Source organism: Meriones unguiculatus, chromosome 3 (genome assembly GCF_030254825.1).
Source record: "Meriones unguiculatus strain TT.TT164.6M chromosome 3, Bangor_MerUng_6.1, whole genome shotgun sequence".
Classification (NCBI taxonomy): domain Eukaryota; kingdom Metazoa; phylum Chordata; class Mammalia; order Rodentia; family Muridae; genus Meriones; species Meriones unguiculatus.
In genome coordinates, this window is record NC_083351.1 from 91,354,579 (window position 1) to 91,380,792 (window position 26,214).

General features: G+C 42.4%; 1 protein-coding gene across 2 annotated transcripts in view; it reads left to right on the top strand.

Annotated features, from left to right (window-relative positions):
* The first annotated feature begins 42 nt into the window (after positions 1-42).
* Positions 43-26,214, top strand: part of Trip13 (thyroid hormone receptor interactor 13) — a 40,287-nt gene continuing 14,115 nt past the window's right edge. Inside the window, exons 1-13 of one of the 2 annotated variants that reach the window (XM_021631397.2) lie at positions 43-284; positions 1,209-1,374; positions 5,161-5,290; positions 7,660-7,715; positions 8,328-8,418; positions 10,066-10,138; positions 14,297-14,360; positions 15,118-15,204; positions 15,443-15,549; positions 16,507-16,660; positions 19,168-19,280; positions 20,087-20,156; positions 21,275-24,719. In XM_021631397.2, coding sequence (XP_021487072.1) covers positions 193-284; positions 1,209-1,374; positions 5,161-5,290; positions 7,660-7,715; positions 8,328-8,418; positions 10,066-10,138; positions 14,297-14,360; positions 15,118-15,204; positions 15,443-15,549; positions 16,507-16,660; positions 19,168-19,280; positions 20,087-20,156; positions 21,275-21,364 — 1,293 coding nt within the window. In that variant the 5' untranslated portion in view covers positions 43-192 and the 3' untranslated portion in view covers positions 21,365-24,719. Of the gene's footprint in view, positions 285-1,208; positions 1,375-5,160; positions 5,291-7,659; positions 7,716-8,327; positions 8,419-10,065; positions 10,139-14,296; positions 14,361-15,117; positions 15,205-15,442; positions 15,550-16,506; positions 16,661-19,167; positions 19,281-20,086; positions 20,157-21,274; positions 24,720-26,214 lie in introns of those variants that run through there. The other variant, XM_060380354.1, reaches the window with a different exon arrangement.

Consider the following 26,214-nt stretch of genomic DNA (forward strand, 5'->3'; position numbering starts at 1 on the left):
CGGCGCGCGGCAGATTCGAAGCTTGGCGGGGTGGGGCGGGCTGCGACGCGCGGCGCGGGCGGCGGAAGTGGGTCAGAGCGGGACTCCGCCGAAGTGGATCCTCCCACTGCGAAAGAGGCTGTTCGGCGGGGCGCGGGGCGGCGACCGCGGCCTCACTCTGGCCGCATTCCCTTGGCTCCCGGCGGCGGCGCCATGGACCAAGCTGTGGGCGACCTGAAACAAGCGCTTCCCTGCGTTGTCGAGTCACCCGCGATCCATGTGGAAGTTCTGCAGCGCAGCGAAAGGTGAGCTATGTGGAGTCCGACCACGCGGGGCGAGACCTGGCCCGACCCTACCACGCGTGACTCCGAACGGCACTACCTACCCTGCCTCTCAGGATCCCACCCCACGGCGTCTCACCCCTCAGCACGGCCCCACTTCGCATGACCCGAGCCTCCTGACATTAACCCACCCGGTATGACCCGACTCGACTCCACCTCACCGCAGTTGACCCGAACGGAACATCATGACCGTACTATACCCTACACGAGACTCCGTCCCACCACACACTACTCTGAATTGCACCCCCCACAACACTGCATATCCCATCCAGACCCTACCACCATCCCATGCGATCTGGCAAGACCCCACAGCTCTCAAGTGACAAGCCTGTGGAGCACGGTCTAACAAAGATATGATGAACTCCACGTAGTAGGACTGCACCTGCCGAGGGATAGAGGTCATCTCCAGTCAGGCGTTCGAGAAAATAGAGTGTCAGTGGAACAAGGTGAATAAGTATTTAGTTTGCTAAGCCTGAATCTGGTAGTGGATTTCCGGTTATCAAGATGTGCTTCTCCAGGTCAGACCCTACAGCTGTGCACTTTCAGCCCTTTTTAACAGGGCTGCTAACATAGATTGAATGCTTGTTATGTTTTAGGCTTGTCCCGAACACTGAATGTGAGAACTAGTGGCCCCTTTTTCTAATGCGCTGAGGGAGGCTGATGGTGTGACTGCAGTTGATCTCTAGACAGTCCACTTAACAGCATCATCTTGACTGACTTTTCTTATGTACGTGTAAGGGCTGAGGGATATATGTGTGTGTCTCTTTGAAACAAGTTCTCCTGTCTCAGCTTCCTGCATGCTAGAATTGCGCCCCAACATACCTAAGTTTTCTTAATAATTTTCTTATACATAAATAAAACTTGTGTATGTTTTATCTGTCTTTCTAGCACTGCAAAAAAAGAAGACATAAAGCTGAGTGTTTACAAGCTGCTCAACAGGCATAATGTTGTGTTTGGAGATTACACGTGGACTGAGTTTGATGAGCCTTTTCTGGCAAGAAATGTTCAGTCTGTGTCTATTGTTGACACAGAATTAAAGCTTAAAGACCCTCAGGTAAATTCCTAGGTCACAGTGCTGGTAAATGAGCCTTTAGGGAATATGAGGTAACTGTCACAAATAACTAATATTGACCTTGATAGCAGGTACTTCCCTATCTGTTGGTTTGGGTAGCTAGCCAAGCTTTAACTATGTGTACTGGAGCTACATGCTAGAGTAAGGATACTGTGGGTCAGGATGGTCATGACAGAGCCAGGAACAGGAATGGGAATCTGACAGTTGGAAAACAGAGCTATAGAATAATGGGCCATGTCTGACTACCTGTATCCCACTCTGTCGATGAACAGGTATGTGCTTGAGAGTATGTTAGGACAGTAGGTTATGTGGAAGTTACGGAAATGAGATGATTCTGGTTTTTTTTTTTTCTTTCTTTTTTGGTTTTTTGTTTCTCTGTGTAGACAGGTTTTTTCCTGTGTAGCCTTGACTATCATGCTACTCACTCTATAGACAAGGCTGGCCTCAAACTCACAGAGATTGACCTGCCCTGCCTCCCTGAGTGCTGGGATTAAAGGTGTGTGCCACTAAGATGGGCCTGCTTTATGGACATTCTTCATCTCATCTTGTATACAGACTGACTTGCCCACTATCTTTTGATTACAGTTACAGGAAATTGGGAGCTTTGTGTTGGCAAAAAAATATGTCAGTACACGAAGACAATCTATCACTAGTATACAAACACTTGGAAATGTATCCCTAAGGAAGAAACTTCAGTGAGTACAGTGTGGCTCACAAAGAACTGATTGTGAGGGCTGGGCTATAACTAGTGGTAAAGCTCTTGCCTAGTTTGCACAAGATCCTGAGTTCAGTCTTTAGTATTGTAGGAAGACAATAAATACATAAACAGAAATTAAGTAGGAAATTGGTTTTTAAAAATGAGCCCTAGGCCTAAAATTTTGTTTCTGCCATGTGTACCTGCCTTTAATCTCAGCACTCAGGAGGTAGAGGCAGGCACATCCCTGAGAGTTCAAGGCCAGCCTGGTCTTCATAGGGAATTCTAGGCTAGTCAGGGCTATATGACTAGACTTCATTTATTTGTTAAGAGAAATATTTGGATATTGTCTATTTTTATCAATACTAAAATCTAATGTCCTTGATTTGCCTGGGGCTTAGGAATTGTTGGGATAGGATTCAATGCTGCTATGGAAGGCAGAGATAGTTTGTCTATCCGATTGATGAAACAAGTTTGATACATGTACAGCAAACATGATATCATCATTAAAAAGAAGAAATAGATTCTACTTCCTAATGTAAAATGTCTCCAAGCTTTGGCTGGAGAGATGGCTCAGACATTAAGACCACTTGTTACTCTTGCAGAGGACACAGATTCAGTTCCCAACACCTACATGATGGCTCACAACCATCCGAAACTCCAGTTCTAGGGGACCTGATGCCTTCTTCTAACTTCAGAGGGCACCAGCATATGTGTGTGTGCATGTGCGCACACACGTGTGCACATGCTGGCAAAATACACACATAAAAAATAAAAATAAAGTAATTTTTAAATGTCTGTTATAATAGGTAAAATTAGTTAGACAGCTAACTTTAAAGTTAGTTGCTGCCCAGTTAGACTACTGTTTGTGGTTTCCAGACCCCTACTCTTTACTAGTCTACAGCATCACTTTTAGCAAGCACTTAGTCTGGGTTATCCCAGCACTTGGGAGGCAGAGGCAGGTTGATCTCCTGGAGGCCATCCTGGTCTACAGAGTGAGTTCCAGGACAGCTAGGGTACATAGAGAAATCCTGTCGTGAAAAACCAAAAATAATTTTTAAAAATTGCTTAAAATATCCCAGATCCTTAGTTTAAAGAAACTATTAATAATGATGTTGCATTAGACTATTTCACAGACCACATTTTCTTTATGTACTTCTGTCATATTAGAGTTCTCTTGATTGCCACATCAGTCACTTTAATGGAAACCAAATATTCCATAATATCTTTTGAACACCTGCCCAAAGCTTAGAAATTCTTCTGGTTCTATCTTTTCCTCAGTTTCAGAGGAGTATTGACCATAATGTGATACATTATAAAGGTCTCAGAATGACCCAAAACACAACTATTGTCATGTCTATGAACAATCAGAAGGAAAATACAACATGATCATTTAAATAAGAAATTGCCAGTTGAATGAATTACTAACTAGCCCTAGGGATTTAGGGAATAAATTAGGCTAATAATAAAAAAGTACAGATAACCTTGAAAACTATATGTTAAAAACAGTTTTACAACTTACCCATCTTATAAGACTACTGTAGCCATCAACTTTCACATAACATAGCATTCACCTCAGTGTCCATGTTTGTTCAACTGTTGGTTGCCTTTCCTAATTTATTTTCCTGGTTATTGGTGTGACATAAAGTAAGGCACTGGCTCACATTGTAATGTAAAGGCCTAATGTAAAAATGCAGATCTCTTTCATCATAGCTCCATGGCCTTTATCCTACAAAAGGGGCACAGACTGGCATAGCCTATTTACCTCTAAATGAAGTGTAAGATCAAGCCCCCATTGGGCCATTTTCTATAGAGGGAAAGAAAAGGTAGGCCATTCCAACCCTTTGCTGCTGTTTGATGAGGTGGACATCCAGGTCTTCATGGACCTGCTGAGTCCTTCTCATAGTGACTGTCTTGTTGGTAGAGTGAGGGGGTGGAAGCTGAGCTTCCCATTGATAATGCCCTGATACTATCCAGCTATAAATACTTAGGTTTCTTTGCTACATAGTTAAATCCAGATTTAGGAAGACAAATTACAAAATTAGACTGAGTTAGCTTGTAGTGACAGAACATTACTTTAAGCAAAAAGACAGGGATGTGTCACATGAAAACAAGAGCCAATCTGAATTTTCTCCCAGTGTCCAAATCTAGGACACTGACAGTAACAGTGAATAATAAATGAGCAAGTGAGGGAAATACTTTTTGTAAGATACTTGTACATTAAATTTGTAGGTTTCCTTCAAGATACAGCATTTAATCCCTCCCACCCACCCAAGTCCTCCGCTGATAACTTCTTTAGTATCCCACTTTGAACTAGGTAACACTGAACTGGTAAACTAGAAAAGGGAAGATACTAGCCATACTTGACAGCATTACCTTGGTGAAGGCTGAAGTTGTCAGTCACAATGTGTGGATCCTTGCCTTGACATGATGTCATGGTGAGATTGCACTTTATTTCTAATTTTGAAACTGAGACTGCTCCGATTCATAGAGGATTTGGCCATTCTAAATAAAGGTCAGAAATAAAGATGACCTACTGGAAAAAGAAATAAAAAGGAAACTATGGATGCATGGAAAGCCATTTCTGCTCAGGCCCATATGAGTGACTGTACTACTTCTGAGTTTGGTTGTAGGGGACTTTCTTCTTTATAGTTGGCATTTCCCTCACCTGTTAACTTTATAATAGTGCAAAAAAAAAATCACTTAAAAATTAGGTGTTTTGGAAATGATGGAGCACATCTCTTTAATCCCAGTGCTTGTGAGGCAGAAGCAGTTCCATCTCTGAATTTGAGGCCAGCCTGGTATACATAAGGAGTTCCAGGCAGTCAGCCCTACGTAGTGAAACCCTGTTTAGGATGTTGTCAGGGAGTGTCACAGCCTACAGGAGAGAAATTGATAAATCCCTTAAGAGCTAATTCTAGATCAGAAGTGAAATGCTAGACTTTTAATCTAATCTGAGAACTAGTTTTAACAATAGTATTTTTTTTGGTCTTTACTTTGAACTTCAGCATATATCACAGAAGTAAAGAAGGTGTTTTCTGAGTTGCAAAGATGTTTTTTTTCCTCATCAACAGCCCATTGATTTGAGTACATGCACCATTGCACTTCACATCTTCCAGTTGAATGAAGATGGACCCAGCAGTGAAAATTTGGATGAAGAAACAGAAAACATAATTGCAGCAAGTCACTGGGTTCTGCCTGCAGGTACCTGTTCCTGATGGATGGGTAGTGGTGGAGGGAGGCAGCCAAGGAAGGCCCAAGTCAGAAGATTAAGACACCTGGGATATGTCAAGTCACTTAATGAGAAGATTTGTTTCTTTGGTTTTGTAAGATTTTAGGATGCTTTATCCCTTATGAAATAAATGAAAAGGATATCTCTGTGTTAGCTTTCCATTATTATAATAAATCCTTGGGACAGTTAGCCTATAAGAAGGGTTTGTTTTGGCTCACAGTTTTAGTTCATGAAAGAGTGGCTCCATTGCTTTGTGCCTTTAGCAAGGCAAAGCACAATATTAGGGGAGGGAAGGGTGTCAGAGAAAGCCTATTCTTTTCATGGCCAGATGCTGGAGAGAGAGCAAGAGACCTGTGTCCCACTCTCTTCTTTAAGGATGACATCATTTAAACCTCCTCCTAGTCCCTGTCTTTTAAAGTTCTACTACCTCCCAGGAGTATCATGCTGATGATCAAGCACATGGGCCTTTAGGGAATGCTACAGACTTGATTGATGGTGACTGCAAAGGAAGGAACACATTTCTGGGCTGAGACTTCCTTTAGACAAGTACCTCAGAGATTGTATCTGACTAAGGATGTCACATGCATTCCTTATCCCTGCCTAACTGGTCTGCCCTAGTGGGCAGTCCTTGTCTGCTATAGCTTCTCTGGGGACTTTGCTACTGAGTTCCAACAGGTGATCTCCAGGGATTATTAATTTAGTCCCAAAATTTTATGGTTCTTGCTGTGTAAGGAGAGCTCATTTGTTTTTTGTTTTGTTTAAAACACACTTTATATCATACATAGCTTAAAAGCCAAGTCTAAGATGAATTGCAGCACTCAGTAAAAACAAAAATACAGTGTACTAATATTTATGGAAATAGATTAGCCCCAAAGGAATTTGTTTTGTTTTGTTTTTTTCGAGACAGGGTTTCTCTGTGTTGCCTTGACTGTCCTGGACTTGCTTTGTAGACCAGGCCTGCCTCTGCCTCTCTGAGTTCTGGGATCAAAAATGTGTGCCACCATACCTGGCCCAAAAAGGAAATTTATAGGCTTGTATTCAAAATAAATAGACCAGTAAGCCTGGGCTTTTTCTTCTAGAAACAGGGAACTGGTGAAAATAGTAATAATAATAATAATAATGATAATAATAATAATAAGCCCTGAGAAACTAAAAGAATATAACAGAAATAACAAAATTATGAAACAATGAAATTTTTTTTCTGAAAAACTTAGTGCTTGGATATTTCTTACATGTCCAGAGTGTTTTTTTATCAAATCAACTCCCATTCCCTTCCCTCTATTCTTCCCCTATCCTCACCATCATTTTTGCCTCGTAACATCATGTACTCTTCCCCCCCCCACCCCATTGGATCCTCTTTGTGCTGTATCTGCTGGACCTGCAGTCCTGAAGAAAACTGATTCTCCTTCCCCTAGCAGCCATCAGTTTGCCAGTAGTTCAGAGACAGGGGTGGAATTTCATGAGCCATATCCAACAAATACTGTTATGCTGCAACATCCACTAATTCTAGCTCTTAAAATGTTTTTCCCTTCCTTGATGATCGCTGAGCCATGGAGTTTTAGTCCAGTTAATGATACCAGGGTTGAGTTGCATCCTGTGATTTGAGCTTTAAAGCCAGTCAGAAAGTGGTTGATTACTCCTGTAATGTTTGGTCCATTAATGCACCTGTGGGCATATATTGCCAGGCCAGTCATTATTGAAGTTTCCAGGGCTTACAGCTGTGTAAGACTGTTGATTACTTATCTCTTGCAATCCCATGCTTAGAACCTTTTAGCACTGTGAAAGCCAGCCAATAGGGTGGGGAGAATTCATTTCTAAAAGCATTAGTCCCCAAAAAATGAAAGAGTAATTAATTTTCTTTCTTTTTTTTTTGAGTAATTAATTTTCTCTCTTATATTGGAGATTAAATGCAAGGCCTCATATAAAATAGATGTGTAGTCTGTCTCTGAGCTCCATGCTAGATCCTCTTTGTTGTTTGTTTGTTTGTTTGTTTGTTTGTTTGATATAGAATTTCACTCAGGCTGGACTTGAACTCACTCTTAACCCTAGCAGGGCTTAAACTTGTGATTCTCCTCCCCTAGCCTCTCAAGTCACTGGGATTAATAGGCTTGAGCTGCCAGACTTGGTAAGAATAATCCTTTTACTTCATTTATCTTTCAAAATTATATGCCTGGCATTTATTTTGGATCTTTACTTTTAAGAGAAGTTGAACTTTGGGAAAAAAAATAAAACGACTCCACACTGTGCACTTGCTGTATCCGTCTTGACCCTTTGGAAGCAATGGAAAGCATTGGGCACAAAGTCTTCCTAAAATTGAGGTTTTGTCTTATTCTCTTGACAGCTGAATTTCACGGGCTTTGGGATAGCCTCGTGTATGATGTGGAGGTCAAATCACATGTAAGTTGCTATACGTTTTTTCAGAATGTAGATATTGTCTTGCTCTCCAGCCTCTCCATGTCCCTAGCTTCAAGTACGCTTTTGGAAACCCACATCCTGAATGCCAGTCCATCAGCAGTTCCCCCAACTGATCCTTTAGATAGGAAATGGTCAGAGACTAGAAGAGGATGGGAATTTATTTTGGATTACATTCTTCCTGTGAGCTCTTTTGGGGACAAACTAGGAAACCTTCACTTGGAGTCTGCAAGGTACTTCCTCAGGCCCTGCCAGATGTGCTATGTGCATTCCCCACTACCTGTTCTGTTGTGTTCAAGGAGGGAGTTTTCTATCTCATAAGTACCTTGGGCATCTTATTAGATGTTTTCATTCTAAGTAAAAGTAATGACTTTTTTTCTCTTGAATGGTACCAACAAGTATTTTACCTTATCACCTTTTAAAGATGCCTTTTAGAATGATAGCAACTGATGGGAGATAGTATCTGAGTGTCAGGAGGTGATAGTCCTTTCAGAACTGTTCTTGCCCCTTTCTTCTCCAGAAGCAGGCCTCCACAGCAGGCTTTGGGAACCTTTGTCTTACAGGTGCTTTATCTGCCTTTCTGCTTTTCCATATTAGCTCCTTGATTATGTGATGACCACCTTACTGTTCTCAGACAAGAATGTGGACAGCAACCTTATCACTTGGAACCGGGTGGTGCTGTTGCACGGTGAGGTGGGCGGGTTTTCATGTGACAAAGTGAATGGCCTGAAATTGATTTGTAACAATTTATGTCCCTTTTACAATGTGATAGCTCGTTATTTTCTGAAAGAGTCAGAATTGCTACTGGAAATTATCTGTGAAGCTGATGCAGTTCACTAAAGTCTGGTAGATTTGTTAGCTTGCTTTTCTCTTGGGGTCAATTTGTTTACTTCCTTCTAAGTTTTTGTTTTGTTTTGTTTTAAATGATTACCCATTTTCCTAACTGAACATATTTGCTTAGGATAGAACAAGTTTCTTTTCTTTTCTTTTCTTTTTTTTTTTTTTCTTTTTTTCTTTATAATAGTCTCTGCTTCACTTCATGAGAGTGGACAACAGAAGCCATGTTGTTTAAAGAAATTCTGTCAGGTACTTTTTAGAAGGAAATTGTTAATTTGTACCCAGTCCACCCCCATTACTTCATAGAGATGGAGCAAAATAAAGATAATACCTACATTGTAGCAAAGGAGTTGTTTGGGACAATTAGCCTCTTTCTGCCAATTATGATTGCTGGAGTGCCCAACATCTGTTAAAAAGTATCTCTTAAGAGGCTGGAGAGATGGCTCAGAAAACTTGCTCTTGCAGAGGGCTGGGATTCAGGTCCCAGCATCCACAGGGCAATTCACAACCATCCGTATCTCTAGTTCGTAGGGATTTGGGTACCTTCTTCTGTCTTCTGAAGGCACTGTGTGTACATGGTGCACTTACATGCAGGTAAAAACAAAACTCTTAAACACATAAAATATAAACAAATCTTAAAAAAAAAAACAAAACACTGGGTATGCTATAGTAGACTTTAGTCTCAGCCCTAAGAGGACAGAAGAAGCAGGCAGATCTCAGAGTTTGAGGCCAGCCAGGGCTACATAGTGAGACCTTCTCTTGAAGAAAAAAGATGTATTTTGGTTTACAGTTTTAGAGGTTCAATCCATGATAAATTCATTTCTTTGGGTCTATGGTGGACACATCATGGGGGAAGACATAGGAGAACAGCCATCACGTCATAGCCAAGAATGAAAAAGGAAGAGACCAAGGTCCCTCTATCCTTTTCAGGTGCATACTTCCAATGACCTAAAACCTCACTTCTCTCATTTTCTGCAGCCACCCCATAGCACCACCCTGGGGACCATACCTTTAACAAATGGGTGTAAATGACATTCCAGGTCTAAACTAATACTACTGTTGTGGTCTAATGAGGGTGCGGGCCACGTTGAGGTACCTACAGTGAAAGATGCCGCTGCAGGAATGGTCCTAACGAGCTAGCACTCTATGTCTCTGTTTACCAAGAAAGTGTATTTGGCCTTTGAAAAGTACCGTGATGCGTGTGGACTTCATAGAGGAAATGTAGAAAGAAGGGCTGCTATCACCAAGATGTGGACCAAGAAGTGTGGTGTATATTCAGTATGCCTAGAGAAGAGTCAGGAGCAGTATGTCAGCTGGTAGACCAAAAATAGGAGAGTCTACATTGGTGAAGGCCAGTCATGGCTATATACTGAGACTCTAAAGCTTTTAAGCTACAACTTAACAATTAATACTTGTAGTGATAACAGTAATAGTACTTAACTGTGTTTAGAAGTAATATAGCACCTGCTTGAATGTATTTCCTTGGCTTTTATTACAGGTCCTCCAGGAACTGGAAAAACATCCCTTTGTAAGGCATTAGCCCAGAAACTGACCATCAGACTGTCAAGCAGGTAACTTTGGTGACAGCAAAAAGGAGAGTAGCAGGCAAAGGACTTGTGACATTTGAAACTGTTGTATTTTCAGTCATGATTCTTGGGTCTCTCTCCTTGGGTGTAGGTCAACTGATTCCTCTATACCCAGCATGGTCTCAAGTTTGATTCAGTCTTATAAAGTACGCTGAGGCTAATGGTGGCAGCCTGGCACTGCGCCATGCATGGTACTGGAAGGAAGGTGTTTCTGCTCACGGGCAGCAGGTCTAGACACTGAGCAGGTTTTCTGTCTGTGTGCTTTCACCATTTACTAAGGAAAGAGTATTGACGTCCCTGTGGACTTACCTGTTCTTCCTTGAGTTCTGCTGTTCGTGGTCTCGGTTTTCCTCAATTTGAAGACTGATTGATGATAACTCATTACTTGGGAATCTGTTTTTTCAGCATGTTAGACTGCTTTGCTGAGTGTTGTTAGACAGACCACCCATATACTTGGCCCTTTTATTTCAGCTTTTTAGTCATATTTTTTTTAATTTATTTTATTTTAATGTGAATGGGTATTTTGCCTGCGTGTATGTCTGTGCACCACATGTGTGCTTGGTACCAGAGAAGCCAAAAGAGGGTGTTCCCAAGGAACTGGAGTTTCAGATAGTTGTGAAACCCAGCCATATGGTGCTGGGAATCAGACCCAGGTCTCTAGAAGAGCAGTCAGTGCTCTTAACCTCTGAGCCATCTCTCCATTTCTCCTTTTTTCAGCTTTTAAAAAAATAGCTGCACTTAACTTTAAACAGTTTCTCTTGCTACATCCTTAAGATCATGCATGTTTTTGGTAGTGTCTGGTCTGCTTTTACACCTAGTCATTAGTTCTTTTTTTTTTCTTCACAGTATTTTCTTTCTCTGAAGATTTCTTTTGATTCTTTTTTGTGTTCATATCAATTGCATTGTTATTTCTATTGACTGTCTTTTCTTCTAGTTATGAGCCACATGTTTCTCCTTCTTGGTATGTGTGTTGTTTTATTATCACTCTGAATTGATTTGGAATCATCTAGAAAGTATAACTGTCAGTCTGTCTTTGAGAGAGTTTTCAGAAAATTTTAACAAAGAAAGGGAAGCCTACCCTACATGTGGGTGACGCCATTAGGCTAGTGTCCTAATCTGAATAGAAAGGGAAAAGAAAAAAAAACCAAACTGATTCGTAGTATTCCGTTTCCTCTGCTTCTGTTTGATGCTGTGGGCCGAGCCACTCCCGCCATCATGCCTCTCCTTCCATTATCGACTGTGTTTCTCTGAACTCTGAGCAACAACAATGTCCTTCTACCTTAATTTGCTTCTTGTCAAGTATTGGGTCATAATGATGAAAACAACTAATTCTTCCTGTCAGCTGTTTGTTTTTGTTTTGTTTTTTTAACACAAATGCTAAACATTGTGGTTAAAGTATCTGGATTTTTATATCTTACTTTTAAATCTGCTGGCTTAGTTCTGGAAGCCTTTTCAACTACTTATAACCTAGTGTAGTCTTTCTGAGGTTTGTTTTCAGCGTTCTGGGGAAAGGGCTTGGGTGTAGTTTTGCCTTTGTCCTGGTGTGTGCTCTGCTAGGAGATCCTGGAAGGTTAAGACAATACTCTTTCCACTTGGGCCATAGGAGCTTGGATTCTTCTAACCTGTATGAGCTTCAACAGCCTTCAAGCTTTGTGGACTCTCCCTGCTCAAATGCCTTGGTATTCAGCAAAGACACAGGGTCCCCATGCTGGTTTCAGGGGTTTATTTCCTCATTTTCTCTTCTCCTGTGGAACTCTGTGCCAAAGTCTACAGATACCTCACCTCAAACACCAGCCTTTATTTCCTCAGCTCCACAATGCCTAGGTTCCCTTGGATTTTAATTGGAAGAGGCCTGGATGGACACCAAGGGTAGCTCTTAGAGCCTTTCATTTGGGAGTTACCTTCTTCCCCTGTCTAGTCAACAAAATCCTTACCAAATGTCATATTTTTTGATTCATTGCCTGAAAAAGGGTAAGTTTGGCTTCCGCTAAGTCCAGTATGAGCAAGATTCCTATGAGATACACTGGTGTATATCTGTATTGTTTCTTTAGAGAGATGTCTTAGTATTTTTATATACAAGGAATACTTTATTTTGACCAGTTAAGTTTAGCAACTTTGCCCCGTTCTAATAGATTAAATTGCATCTTTTCTTTAAAGGCCTCCAAAAGCAAATTTAATAGAACACCAGAAAGGTAAAATGTTATTTAAGAATCTAGCTTTCACTTAGAAAAATGTGAGAATTTATATTTATCTTGTGAGTTAGTAATGCCGTACACACACACATATAATATTATTTTTCCTTCCTGCTATGTTAAATATAGTGTTTTTTAAAAAATATGTATTTATTTTTACTTTATGTGCATTGGTGTTTTGCCTGCATGTTTGGCTGTGAGGGTATTTAATCCCCTGGAACTGGAGTTACAGATCATGGTGAGCTACCATGTAGATGCTGAGAATTGAACCCAGGTCCTCTGGAAGAGCAGCCAGTGCTCTTAATCACTGAACCATCTCTCCAACCCAATATTGTGATTTATAATTAATTTTATTTAATATTTGCCCCAATCTCTTTGCTTTGTCACGTTGTTTTTAACACCCTCACCCTTCTCTGCGCTTTGTAAGCAGTAAAAGTAATTAGTGCTGTGGTTTTAGAATGGAACACTGCTGGCCCTTAAAAACAAGAAATTCTTCTGTGGACCTGTGGCCTGAGAGCTATGAAGTCTGGGAAGCCTGATCTACATAGAGAGTTCTAAGAAAGCCAGAGCTACACTAACAGCTGAGTTGTATCCCAGCTTCCACCAAACTAGTTCTAGTTTTACAGTTATGAGTAAAAACTCTGGGGCTAGAGTAATGGCTCTGAGGTCAAGAGTACTTGCAGAGCACCCAAGTGGTCACGTGTGCTGACCTGGAGCACCCACGCCCTCTTCTGGCCTCCCAGAGAACTACGCGTCCATGCAGGTGAAATGCTCATGCACAGAAAATAAAAGTAAATAAATCCTGTTTAATAATTCTATGAACACTTGCACCAGATTTTCATCGAGACACAAAAACATGGGTTTATAGAAGATGGCTGTAAGAATGTAGTGTTTAGAATTTAGCCAGTGGGGCTAGGGAGAACAGCTCAGAGTGTGTATTGTTTTCCCAAAGGACCTGAGTTTGATTCTCAGCACCTTTATCGGGCAGCAACTACCTGTTGTTAGTTTGCAAAACAGGCCCCAAAATGGCAGTGCTGATAACAGTGTCCTAAGATGATAGCCTGGGGCCCAACTCAGGCTGGATTTTGGGTAAACAGAAGGATTCTGATTGGGTAAACAGAAATCTAAACTCAGCCTTCCTTAGGTTTCTATTTGTCAGGAAAGCCACTACTTCCTGTCTCTGCCTCTGATGACAACTGATGGGGCAATGTCATCTAGTTCCCACGTAACCCAAACAGCGTGCACCAGCTCAAACACCTTGCTGACTATCATAAAATCCACTTGCTTCCCCCCAGGCTGCTGCTCTATTCCAGATGCAGCCCAGCAGTTTGTCCCCCAATAAACTGTTTTTCTACCTAAAAAAAAAAAAAAAGAAAGAAAGAAAGAAAGAAAGAAAAGAAAGCCAGAGCTATATAGACTGTGCTTCAAAAGAGTGTTTGGGCGGGTGGGGAGATACTTAGGTAGTTTTAGGAACTTGCTCCTCTCCCTTTGCTTAGTGAGGCTGAGTGTGTGCTATTTCTGAGTAGAGGGCACTACCATTTTAGACTTTCTCTGATCAGCAGCATTAGTGAGCTTTAACCCTGTAAGTACACCAAGGCTTGGGTTTCCAGGAAAAGGAATCACCACACTTTGGGGTTTGTTGTAGAAAAAAATGTATCGATCCTGCCAAAACTTCTTGGTGCTTTTATTTTGTTTTATTTGCTATTTTGGAAATAAAAGTTATAAATAAGAGGTTTTGCTATTTGATTCAAATGAGGATATGAGAAGACTTGTTTTACTCTTATCTGGACCTGTTAATTGGAACATATTGGGTTTTCTACAACTCCATAATTATATGGAACTGCATATCTTAAGAGTGGGGTGTCAGTTTCAGAATGTGACAATGGAGGAGTGCTGTGTCAAAGGCAGTGGATTAGTTGTAGTTTCCTTACCTCTTTTCTTATCATCTTAGGTACCGGTATGGCCAACTGATTGAAATAAACAGCCACAGCCTCTTTTCTAAGTGGTTTTCAGAAGTAAGTGTTAAATGTTTTAATTACTGATATTGTCAGACATAGTTGGAAAACAGTGTCTTCTGTCTTGACTAAACATTCCAAACACAGATGCTTCTGGAAAGAAGATGAAATGAGGAAGTAACAAAGTACCTGACTGTGGTCAGAGATGGACTCCAGAGCTAGAGCACTTGGGGGTAGACTAAATTGAGGAAAGAAACCCTCCAAGGTCATATCCCGGACCTCTGATTGGGCAGGACAGGACACCCACCACATGTTCAAACAGTACCAAATACTGCGCTTTTTTGCCAAGAAACTTTCATGCTCATGTACCAGATCTGGATCTGAATTGAGGTTACCCCAGTACAATGTTGTGGGTGCTCTTAACCCCTGTAAGCCTGGATGCCCAAGGCATCTCATTTCAGTATGTTCTTGTGGTAGGTGTAGGCAACTGGGAACAAAGTGCCTGTGATTTTCCCTCATCAGCTTCTTTGTTGCTATCAGTGGTTTGCCTTGTTCCCAGGGGAGTAAGCTCACAAGTAATCATCAGTGGGATCACTTGCACTGTGCCACCCTGAGCAACAACAGACGCAGTCTCAGTGCTCCATGTCCTGGAATGCAGTAGTGTCTGCGTGATGTCTAGAACCATCTCTGTATCTTGTCTGATGCTGGGAGTTTTCTGAGGGACCATCAGGAGAGGTGGCCACAGTTGTGGTGCCTTTTTGCTTCCCTAACAGTTGACTACAAATTAGCATCACTAACAAGAGTGCTTTTGTTTCAGAGTGGCAAGTTGGTAACTAAGATGTTCCAGAAGATTCAGGACTTGATTGATGATAAAGAAGCTCTGGTGTTTGTGCTGATCGATGAGGTAGTCAGTCTTTGCCTGAATTGCCTCTTGCTCCCACTGCCTGATCTCTCTCACTTGGTCAGCTGTGTTGCAAGCTCTTTTCTGTGGATCTTTTCCTAACACACCATTCATTGAGCTTCTAGGAACAGGGAGCACACATAGATACATTCAGTTTTGTTTTGTTTTAATTGACGCTATCTTTAGCTGCCTATGAAGTACCAGTTTCTCTTCATTTTGACCTGTTGCTCTTTCTCCACAGGTGGAGAGTCTTACCGCTGCTCGAAATGCTTGCAGGGCAGGTGCAGAGCCATCAGATGCTATTCGTGTGGTCAATGCCGTCTTGACTCAAATTGATCAGATTAAAAGGTAACGTGAGTAGTGATGGAGAAATATGATGATCAAATAGCTTTAAAATTGCTCTCGGGCAGCTTGATGACTTTATAGTCACTTACTTCACCTTGGCTTTTGCTGCCAGGGTCTCCAAGGAAGGTGCTTTTCACAGCCTGTCTGAAATCCTCACCAGCCTTTCTTCCAGCATCACTCCCTGTTCTGGGTGCCAAGTTCCCATAATAAACCAGATAAACACTAAGACTCAAGGTGAACACTAAGCCCCAAACCATTTCTGCCTAGGTCCTGTGTTAACTGGTCAGCTTTCTAACCTACTACCCAGGATCTCTGTCATACTAACAGACTCTCCTTCCCAAAGTCCCCTGATTGGTTTCCCACTTGCCTGCCCAAGATCCCAATAATGCTTAAGATCCCCCCACCTGCCTTCCTGGAGTAAGTACCCTGTTATGTTGTTTGCCTCCCCCCTCCCCCCTATTGCCAGACAAGGCAGTCGTCTTCTTTTCATTAGTTAAAAGGTAATGTGGAGTCAAAAGGACGCCTCTCCTGGTGTCCCATTTGCCTTCATTATACTCAAGGCTGATAGTTGATAGTCTCCATTGCCACAGGTTCCTCACTAAAGCTGTATAGATGGGGTGGTCAGGGGTGTTGCACTAATCTTCCCCAAAGCTGAAGGAGGTGAGAGAAGTCTAATAGACACCACAGCTTTCTAGAAGCAAAGGCCTTGGGAGTGTTGTTGATCATAGACCTGCTGCAAGCCAAGGGAGACTCCCTGACTAGAGATCAGTGCTCTCAGGATATGCAAGCTGTGTTGGAAGGTCACTCTGGCATGAAGCACAACCACCCAAATAAAGCTAGCTAGGCTCTTTCACTCATGGACCTATTGTTTCTCCTACCCATGCGCCTTTCAAATGGGGCAGAATAGGACTGAGTGTTTAAAGCACATTGTACCTGATTCTTGCCTATTCACTATGACAGGCATTCCAATGTGGTGATTCTAACCACTTCCAATATCACTGAGAAGATTGACGTGGCTTTTGTGGACAGAGCTGACATCAAGCAATACATTGGCCCCCCCTCTGCAGCAGCCATCTTCAGAATCTACCTCTCTTGTTTAGAAGAACTGATGAAGGTGCCTTTGTTTATTTTCACTCCTGACCGTTACTAGATTTCTACATGCTAGTAGTTAATTGGCATAGCTTAATGTACACTAGTTCTAATAGGCATTTTAACATAGGCATCTTACGTTGAAAATTATAGTTATGTTGCATCTAGATTATGTTTGCTAACTCAGTATTTTTAATCTTTATTTCCTTTAAAAGTTAAAAAAACAAATTTTGAATTTAGCCTGTAAACTAATAGTTTAGTATAGCACATGTGTGTGTGTATTTATGTGTGTGTGTATATATATATATATACATACATATGTATATATGTATATATATGTATATATGTATGTATGTGTGTGTGTATATACCATGCTCATTATGTATATATGTATGTATGTATGTATATACCATGCTCATTATGTTTCTGTTCTTCTGGTATTAGGTATTCTGGTATTTTCAGTATTAAGGTACCAATGTGTAGAAGGCTCGTGAGAGGGCTGTAGGCAGATGATGAAACACCTCCTAGTTCTGAACCAGCCACGGACTATAAAAGCTACCAGTCTCTTAGCCTATGAAAAGGACAATGGAAGTCTTTCTTCACAGGATATACTGACTGAAGGCCAAACTTCTCAGAGTACCAACTGACTAAAAGTTACAGTTCACATATTACACTAACTGCAGGTCATAGTTCACAGAACTATGACTGACTGAAAGTTGTGGTTCTTAGACTGGCATCTGACAGCTCATGCTGCAAGAACATTGTAGGCTTAGATTTTTCACCAAACCTACTTTACTTTGCTTTCATTCCCCTCCCCCCACCACATTAGATAGAAGATGAGTAGGGAAAACGGCTGTAAACCTCCTTTATCAACTTCCTGCTGAGTAGGGACAAAACTTGAGTTTTCAAAGAAACCAGAAACTTCCACTTCAGTACATACTTTTGAGTCTAGAGTGTAAGGAACCTAGGCAGTAACGAAGCAAGATAACAGTAGGTATTTATAATGATTATGGTAGAATCGTTGCCCTTAGTGAGCAGAATGGAATTATCCTCACAGATCCTGCCTGACATTTCATAAAGTCACTACTTTGCTGGGCCTTGCGCTCCTTGCCAAGGATGGCATGGTCACTTTGGGACAGGAATAGGGAGCCAGCTCAGCCAGGAGCCCAATAAGCATGCTCAAGTTAGCATTATTCTGGCATTGGCATCCTGGTCTAGCTTCTGGGTGTGGAGTGGTCCTCTGTGAAGATTCTTTACTACTGCCAAAGAGTTTAACATGGGGTAGGTCCAGTGAGGAAGCTGGGTATATTAGAGCCCAAGGATACTTTTGGTGTGTCTTTCAGCCCTCACAATGGGGCATTTGTCACACCATGAATCTGGAATGTTCTGAAGTTTAGCTTAGAGATTTTCACTTTGTTCCTTTTGTGAAAAATTAAGATCTTGTTGAGGAGATGGTTTGTTGGATAAAATGCCTGCCACCCAAACATGAGGACTAGAGTTCTGATTCCCAGCACCCACACAAATGTGGCATACCTATCTATAATCCCAGCACCCACATAAACGTGGCACACCCATCTATAATCCCTGGAGTCAGGAGGTGGATCCCTGGAGCAATCCTGCTAGCTAACTACTCAAATCTGTGAGCCCTGGATTCAAGTGAGAACTTGCCTTATTCTATAAGGTGGAAAGCTAATGAGAAAGACAGCAGCATCTGGCCAAACACACCACATGCACATACAAAGAAAGAACAAGATAGGCAGGTGCTGTAGTGAACCTTGGCTGGTCCTGAAGGCAGACACTATGTAGTTGGGTCTCACTCTATCAGGAGAGTGCAATCTTGCCTCTTGTGATGTATGCCTGCCTGTATACCTCCCTGGCTGTGGGGACCTGAAAGGTGAGAATACCAAACAGAAGCCTGTCTCCTTTTGGCCACCAACCTTCAGAGTACACAGAGGATGTTTTGTGGGTGCATTGGTGCCACCCTGGCAGCTTAGTGCAGCTCCTCGAGAACACCTTGGCTTCTAGGCAAGTGACCCATGAGGAGAGTCAGGGACCTACTGCCTTGCCTGTCACTTTGCCAAACTAGTCATGCCCAAAGGGGGAGGGGGAGAAATGTTCTTTTGAAGACAGCTGTGGTCTTGGCTTTGCATTCCAGTTCTGTTCCTCTAGGTTTGACACATATTTCTGTAACTAAGGCAGCAGCTCATACCATTACTGCTCCTTACCCACTCCCCCTAGCCCTGACAGGAAGCCAGGATATATCTTAGCTAGAAATTCAGCATATGGCTTTCGACTGGTTCCTGAGCCATGTTTATTTGCAAACTGATATTTGAAGAAACACAGGTATGTCAGGCAAGAATGTTAAAAGTGTGCAGAGCTGTTTTCTAGTGTCTATATTTGAGTGATTATTTTGGACTCATACCAAGTCATGACAGTTTCTGATAGCCCTGGAATTACCAGCCCTTTTGCTCATGGTGCTTGTACTTTGTGTTATATGGATTCTGTCATAACTACTCTGCCTTTGACCCCCAGTGCCAGATTATATATCCTCGTCAGCAGCTGTTGAACCTTCGAGAGCTGGAAATGATTGGCTTCGTTGAAAATAATGTGTCAAAGTTGAGCCTCCTTTTGAGTGAAATTTCAAGGTACAAACTGATGTCATTTTTAATCCAAGAAAAATCATTTGCTGAGGTAACTAGGTATTGTGATTTTCTTTAGAGGTCCGAGTAGGCTCTGGAGGTGAGCAGTCAGGGAACTGCAAAAGTAGGCATGTCTGCAAAAGAGGCTGCAACTTACAGAAGGAAAGTGAGAAGGGAAATAACTTTTGTGATTAAGGCAGAGTGAAAGGCAAGAAGGAGTTTGATACAGAGCCTAAGAAAATAGACTATGCATATAGTTGCCCAGGAAGTGGCTAGGCAATGTATTGGCAGCTATCTTCATAGATTTTTTCCCACAGATCAGTGTGATAGTGCTGGAGAGGCAGAGGGTCCCTGCTGTGAACTTCACTTTCTGGCCAATTTTACCTCATTAAAGAAGCCATGAAGCATGTGGAAGATTTTAAGTGAAAGATTAGCATAAGAATGCAGTGTTGCTAGAGAAGAGGCTTAAATCAATGAAGAAGAGGAACACAGTTCACAGATGTCTATAATAACTTAAGACATGGTAGCCTGATTGGGTATTCTGCTGGCAGCTTTGTGCCACAATGTCTTACTCCACACCGTATGCCCCCAGGTGGGCACTTGGTTCAGTACATAACAGATGGTATTGGGGAGGAGAGGGAACAACAGTCTTTGAGGCTAAAGCTGCAGCCAGGGTCACTCAGAGTCCTGTGCTTTGGGTTACCTTGGCCAGGCTTTGAGCTCTGGTTCACCATAAAGAGGGAAATTATCCCTGAATTGTGTAGATTTGTATATGAGATTGACATCCATGAATATGATTATTTTCATACCAGGAAGAGTGAGGGTCTCAGTGGCCGGGTCCTGAGGAAACTCCCTTTCCTGGCTCATGCGCTCTACATTCAGGTAAGCTTCCCTTGGCCCTGTGTACTGGATACCCAGGTCCTTCACACACCCTGTTCACAGGAGTTGGGGTAGTGCCTTAGTTTCTTTTCCAGTTACTGTGATAAAATATTCCTTAGAAAGCAATTAAAGGAAGAAAGAGTTTATTCTAGCTCTCAGTTCAAGGGTACATGCTATCATGGTATGGAAGTCAAAGCAGCAGGAACTTGAAGCAGAGAATGGATAGTGAGGAAATGGTGCTGCACAGTTCCCTTTTCCACTCATACAGTCCAGGGCCCCAACCAGGTAGTGATGCTGCCACAGTGGGTAAGCTGCTCGCCCTAATTGATATAATTGGGATAGTTCTCTAAAGACATGCCCAGAGGCCTCTCTCCCAGGTGATTTTAGGCTCTGTCCGGTTGACAACACTATCCATCATAAGCAAGGGGTACTTGGGAAGAATTGGCTCTTCAGGTGTCTGTTCATAAGTACACACATACACGTGCAGTATTCTCGGGCACATGTTCCATGGTTCAGGAACTTCATTCTCCTCAGTACTTGTGACCTATGAGTCTGGGTTCTATTCATACCAACGGTGTTCTGGAGTCACTCCCTTACCTGCCCAGGGCCAGGCCCCCATCACAAGCCTGTCAGCCACACAGTTCTTTTAAATCCATTATCTGATATTCTACCTGGCTAGTGGCAGCTGCTGTGTAGGTGTGGTCTTCAGTACCAAAGAAACACCCATGGGCCATGTGTATGAGTGCTTTGGCACAGAAGGGAGAGCTTGGTTTTGAGCTGTAGTGATTCTCAGTTATAAAGCATCAAGTGTTGCTCCTCATGGTTCCAGGACATCGGGTGAGCCTTTTGGGAAAGGTTCCAAAATGGCAGGCCTCAAGGTCCCACATTCTTTTCCCAACAGCTTCTCTTTCTTCTTAGCAGATGGATGACTACTGGTCTTACCTGCCTACTCTGGTAGCCATTTCTAACCAACAGGAAATAGCAAATTACATCATCTGGTCCTGGGCTTGTTTATACATAGATCTGAGCCTCTTCCTAATTCCACAAATATACAGATGGTAGCTGCCAGGTAGCCCTACTCAAGCCCCGCTCCATTCAGTAATGGCCATATATCTTTTCAGGCACCCAGCGTCACCATCGAGGGTTTCCTCCAGGCCCTGTCTCTGGCAGTGGACAAACAGTTTGAGGAAAAAAAGAAGCTTTCAGCTTAGATCCCAGACATCCTTATCTGTGGTTTTCAATGGACAACTAGTAGGTGATAACACCTACCTCACAGTGCACATCAGAGATTATTCTAAACAATGTAGGTCTGCAAGGCAGACAGATGGGATGGCGAACTTTGTCAAAAGAAGGAAGGACTGTGTTTGTGTTATTTTATAATGCATATTTAAAGGCAAACTCCCTGTCTTTTTCAGTTTTAAAAAAATAGTTCCAATTCTGTTTGCATCTATGTAAAGACCCATCTAAATATTGATTCCCATCCTGACTCTAGCCTGTCAGACACAAGATGTTAAAATTTGTTTAAAATAAAGGGAGCTCAAAACAGCTATCACAGAACAAGAGGCATAATGCTAAATAAGGATGCAGTTACAGCACTGAAGGATAGATCCTTCGCTCAAGCTAGAAGGGACCAGTTAGCTTCAGTTAGCACAACATAATATCTTGTGCCTCAGTTAGCACAAGATGTTATATAATGGATGAGAAAGACATGTTCCTGTGATACAGAAATTGAGCAAAGGAATGCAGGTGCAGGTGAGGACTTCTTTGATAGTGATCAGATGTCATGTTCACAGGAACAAAGCATGCTTTCTACAGCCAAGTGAAGCAGGCAATGTGTGTCTTGTTTCTCCACTAATGTTACTCATATTTCAAGTGAAAATGCATGTTGCCAAATATAAGTTAATAAGTGTTATACCTCACAGAATATCATGTTTTATGTCATCTTGGCATTAATGCTTTGTACATGAAGCTACTTTTAAAAGGAGTGCTGTTTTTTCATAGAACTTTTTTAATATTAAACTTGTTTTCAGAATGCTTTTATTTTTATTCCAATGTCTACTTCAAATGCTGAATTTTACTAATAATGATTGGTGTATTCACACAACATTAAATTGTCTATGTTCCAAGGATCTCACAATACAGTCATTGACAGGAACATACCCACTCTGCCAGTCCTATTTGGGAGCAGTACCCCTGAGACACTGCAGGCCATGGCTACTGCCTACTCTACTTTACCCTCCTCTGATTCCTGGGGCTCCCGTGGGTGCTTTGGCTTCACTTTCCTCTGGGAAGCTAGGGCTAGAACTATGACTAAAGGAGTGGACCAATTCCTGCTTCTCTCTGCATCCTTTCTATCAGTCTGTGCTTTTCAGAGTTTTCAGCTGACCTCTGTTTCATGATTCCATGATTCCCTGTATTCCTCTGCTTGGAATAAATTTGTCTCTTTTGCTCTGACTATTCTCATTCATGGACTTACAGAAGAAACTTCTAATCCATTTTCTTACCTTAGAAGTTATCTCTAAGAAACTGAAGAGGAAAAAAAAAAAGTTAACAAGAATTCTACACAAATTCTTGAAAAAGAAAGTTGTCAGCTAAAAAGAGAACAGCATAGTCTTGACACAAAAACAGACATTAGAAAAACATCAGCAATTCTCATGAATATATATTCAAAACTTTTCACAAAGTATTAGGAAATCAATGGGGAAAAAACAAACAAAATAATAACAAAAATAAACCAAAGCAGGGTTTCCCTGGACTTTTATTTCTAGGTTTTGGTTTTTGAGACAGGCTCTCATTGTGTAGGTTTGGTTGTCCTACAACTCAAAATGTAGACCAGGCTGGCCTCTAATAGATCTATCTTCTGAATGCTGGGATTAAAGGCATGTGCCATCATATTTAGCTTTTTTTTTTAATGGTTTATTTATTTGCATGCATGTCTGTAAGATATGCACACGTATATGGGTGTACATGCCTGTACATAGACATGGTAGCCAGAAGGAAACATCAGTATCATCCTCCTCGATCCCTTTTTTTTTTTTTTAAGGAAGACTTTTTCCTTAAACCTGAGGCTTGCTTAGGTTAGCTGAAAAATCCCAGAAATCTTCCTGTCTCACAGCTGGTGTTACAATCATGTCAAGTTTCTTATGTGGATAGTAGGATCTGGACTCTGATTTTCTTCACTACCTAGTAAGGGTTTTGTTGTTGTTTTTATTGTTGTTTGTTTGTTTTTAACTTTTTATTGAGTCTGTGAGTTTCACACCATGCATCCCAGTCCCACTTATATTCCTGTTTCTTTGTATCTGCCCTCTGCCCTTGCAACCTCCCCCAAAAGAAAATAAAAAACAAAAAAAGTAAAACAAAGCATAGAAAGTCTCTCTTTGTGTAAACTGCAGCGTGTCTCACAGATTACCCTTTTGCCCATATATCTTCACTTGTAAATGTTTATTGCAATGAGTCATTGGTATGGTTCAAGGCCTCTAGCTTCTGCTACACCGTCAGTATTGGTTCCTCACCAGGACTCCTTTTGATTATCCTGTTACCCTGTGTCATAGATCCTGCAGCTTTGGATCAGCAAGACTGACTCTTTCATGCTCTCCGACAAGAGGTAGATTTTGAGGTGGGCCAACTCAAAGCCCTGGATCTGGGCCTGGATGGTAGCTGAGTTGTCCTTGGGTATTTCACTGTGTTGCCTAGTGAGATGGAGGGCCCACTTGCCCAAATGCTGCAGCCCATAAGGGACAGGGTCCGCTCTCATGCTTTTATTACCTTGGGGCCAGCTCTCCTGACTACCACAGGTGGTGAGGGGAGGGCATTAACTCTGTGCCCAGGCCACCTCACATCACACCTTCAGGGCTACCTCAAATGGTACCCTCACCACCAGGGCCAGTTCTACTGTGCTGACCAGATGAGGTGCAGGGCCAGCTCTCCCACTCTTGTAGCCTTGGGGCCAGCTCTCAGGTGGCAAGGGGGTAGAGGCCATCACCCCCACACCTAAGCCACTTTACAGCATACCACTGACAGGCCCAGCTCTCTCATACTCACACCCTCAGTGCTGGCTCACCCCACCACTAGGGTCGGCTCTCCAGAGTGCTATAGCCAGTGAGGGATGGGGCTGGTTCTACATGGCCCTTGGACATCTACGTGGTCCTAGGCTGCTACGCAGACCAGGGAGGTTCACATAGTCTCTAGTGGTAATATCAGCCATGGACATCAACACCAACTCCTGCCATTGTATGGTCAGGGACCGAGACTTGGTCCTCAGTGACAACAACACAGACTGGAACTTCACCATGGTCTTGGGTGACGGGCTGTTCCTCTCCACCTTTGCATCTCTAGTGCCATCTCCCTTCACAATGCTCAAACTATACCACTTCTTTTTCTCTCCTATCTGTCCACCACATACTTGCACATGGTAGTGGCTCCTGCTATGGGCAGGCCATGTGGCTCTTGGACCTCCGGGTAACCTCTCTGCCCATGGGTAAGTGGGCCTCTAGGTATCTACAGCCTGCCCAATAGCATGGTGACAGGAAGGTCTTTGGACTTCTTTCCCCTCCTGCGCTGCATTGTGTGGTGATAGGCAGGTCTCTGTGTGTCTTCCACCTGCCTGTGCCATGGCAGGTGGGCCTCTGTGTGTCCACACTATAGTAAGGGCTTTTGACTGCAAAGCTATCTCTCGTGCTCCTAGATTTTAAAGTTATTTTCATGTTGGTTTTGTTTTGAATTTACTTTTTTTTTTTACTTTAAAAAAGAATCATTGGAAGTTCTATATATGTATATAATGACCTTTTGATCATACTCATCCCTCCACTCTCATCTTCCTTCTCACACAGTTCCCCTATTACCACCAAGTACTCATTCCATTTTTATGTCTGTCTGTTTCTTTTGTCTTTACTTCTTGAACCACTGAGCTTAACTAGGGTCACCTTCATGGGCATAAGTGTAAAGCTAACCACTGGTGCTTAAGTAACTCATCAGTGTCCACACCACTAAGGACAAAGGTTTCCTCTTCCTCAGCCATTGATTTCATTAGCTCTCCTGGACAAGGCTGGGCTATATGAGCCCCTCCTCCATCCATAACTGAATGCTCAGGGGCCCAGCCTTATACAGACCCTCTGCAGGCAATCTCAGCTGCTGTGAATTTCTGAGTCACTACTATGCCATGTCTATAAGACATTTCAGTCCTTTTGAGTTCTCTGCACCACCCCCCTCCTGTGTGTCAGGATACCCTTTCCCCAGCAATTTTTAAAATTTATTACAATTTATTCACTTTGTATCCCAGCTTTAGCCCCTCCCAATCCTATCCTCCCTCCCTCTTCTCTCCTGCCCCTCCCTCAGTCCACTCATAGGGGAGGTCCTCCTCCCCTTCCATCTGACCCTAGCCTATCAGGTCTCATCTGGACTGGCTGCATTGTCTTTCGCTGTGGTCTATTAAGGCTGCCTCCCCACTAATACACTTTGCTAATATTGATAAATTAGGAAAAGGTATTCCAAAACCCTACTTGAGAAGCAGATGAGCCAGCAGCCTGCAGAAGAGTGTGGTTGCAAAATCAGAACACATGAGATGCCCCCTTGCTACCTGTGGTTTGCTGCTTGTCAGGACAGGGTAGCCCAGGGCCAGAAGAGCATTCAGTTTCTGCGGGAGCCTCTCTTCTCCAGAATAGTTTACTGCTGGGTAGAATCTAAAAGTACAGGCCAACAGTTAGATTGCAGGATCCCCTTGGTGTTTCGTTTATTATTTCATTTCTGCCTACTGCTTTTGGGTTTGGCCTGATCTTAAGGTGCATTATTTATTTGGATTCTGATATTTCAAAAGATTTATTTTTGTGTGTCTGTATGGGTCTGTGCCAGGTATGTGTATATGTTGAGTGCCAAGGCATGATGGATGTCAGCCATGTGAGGATGACCAACATAGGCAGGTTCCAGTGCAGAAAGCAGTAATGGGTCTTCTTTTTTCTTAGTACTAACTAGCATTGAGTCTGTTAAATATCTGGCGAGGTGGTGGGCCAAGGCCTCTACTGCCCTCATCCCATTATACTTTGTGTAAAGCTCTCAGAATAGTCTA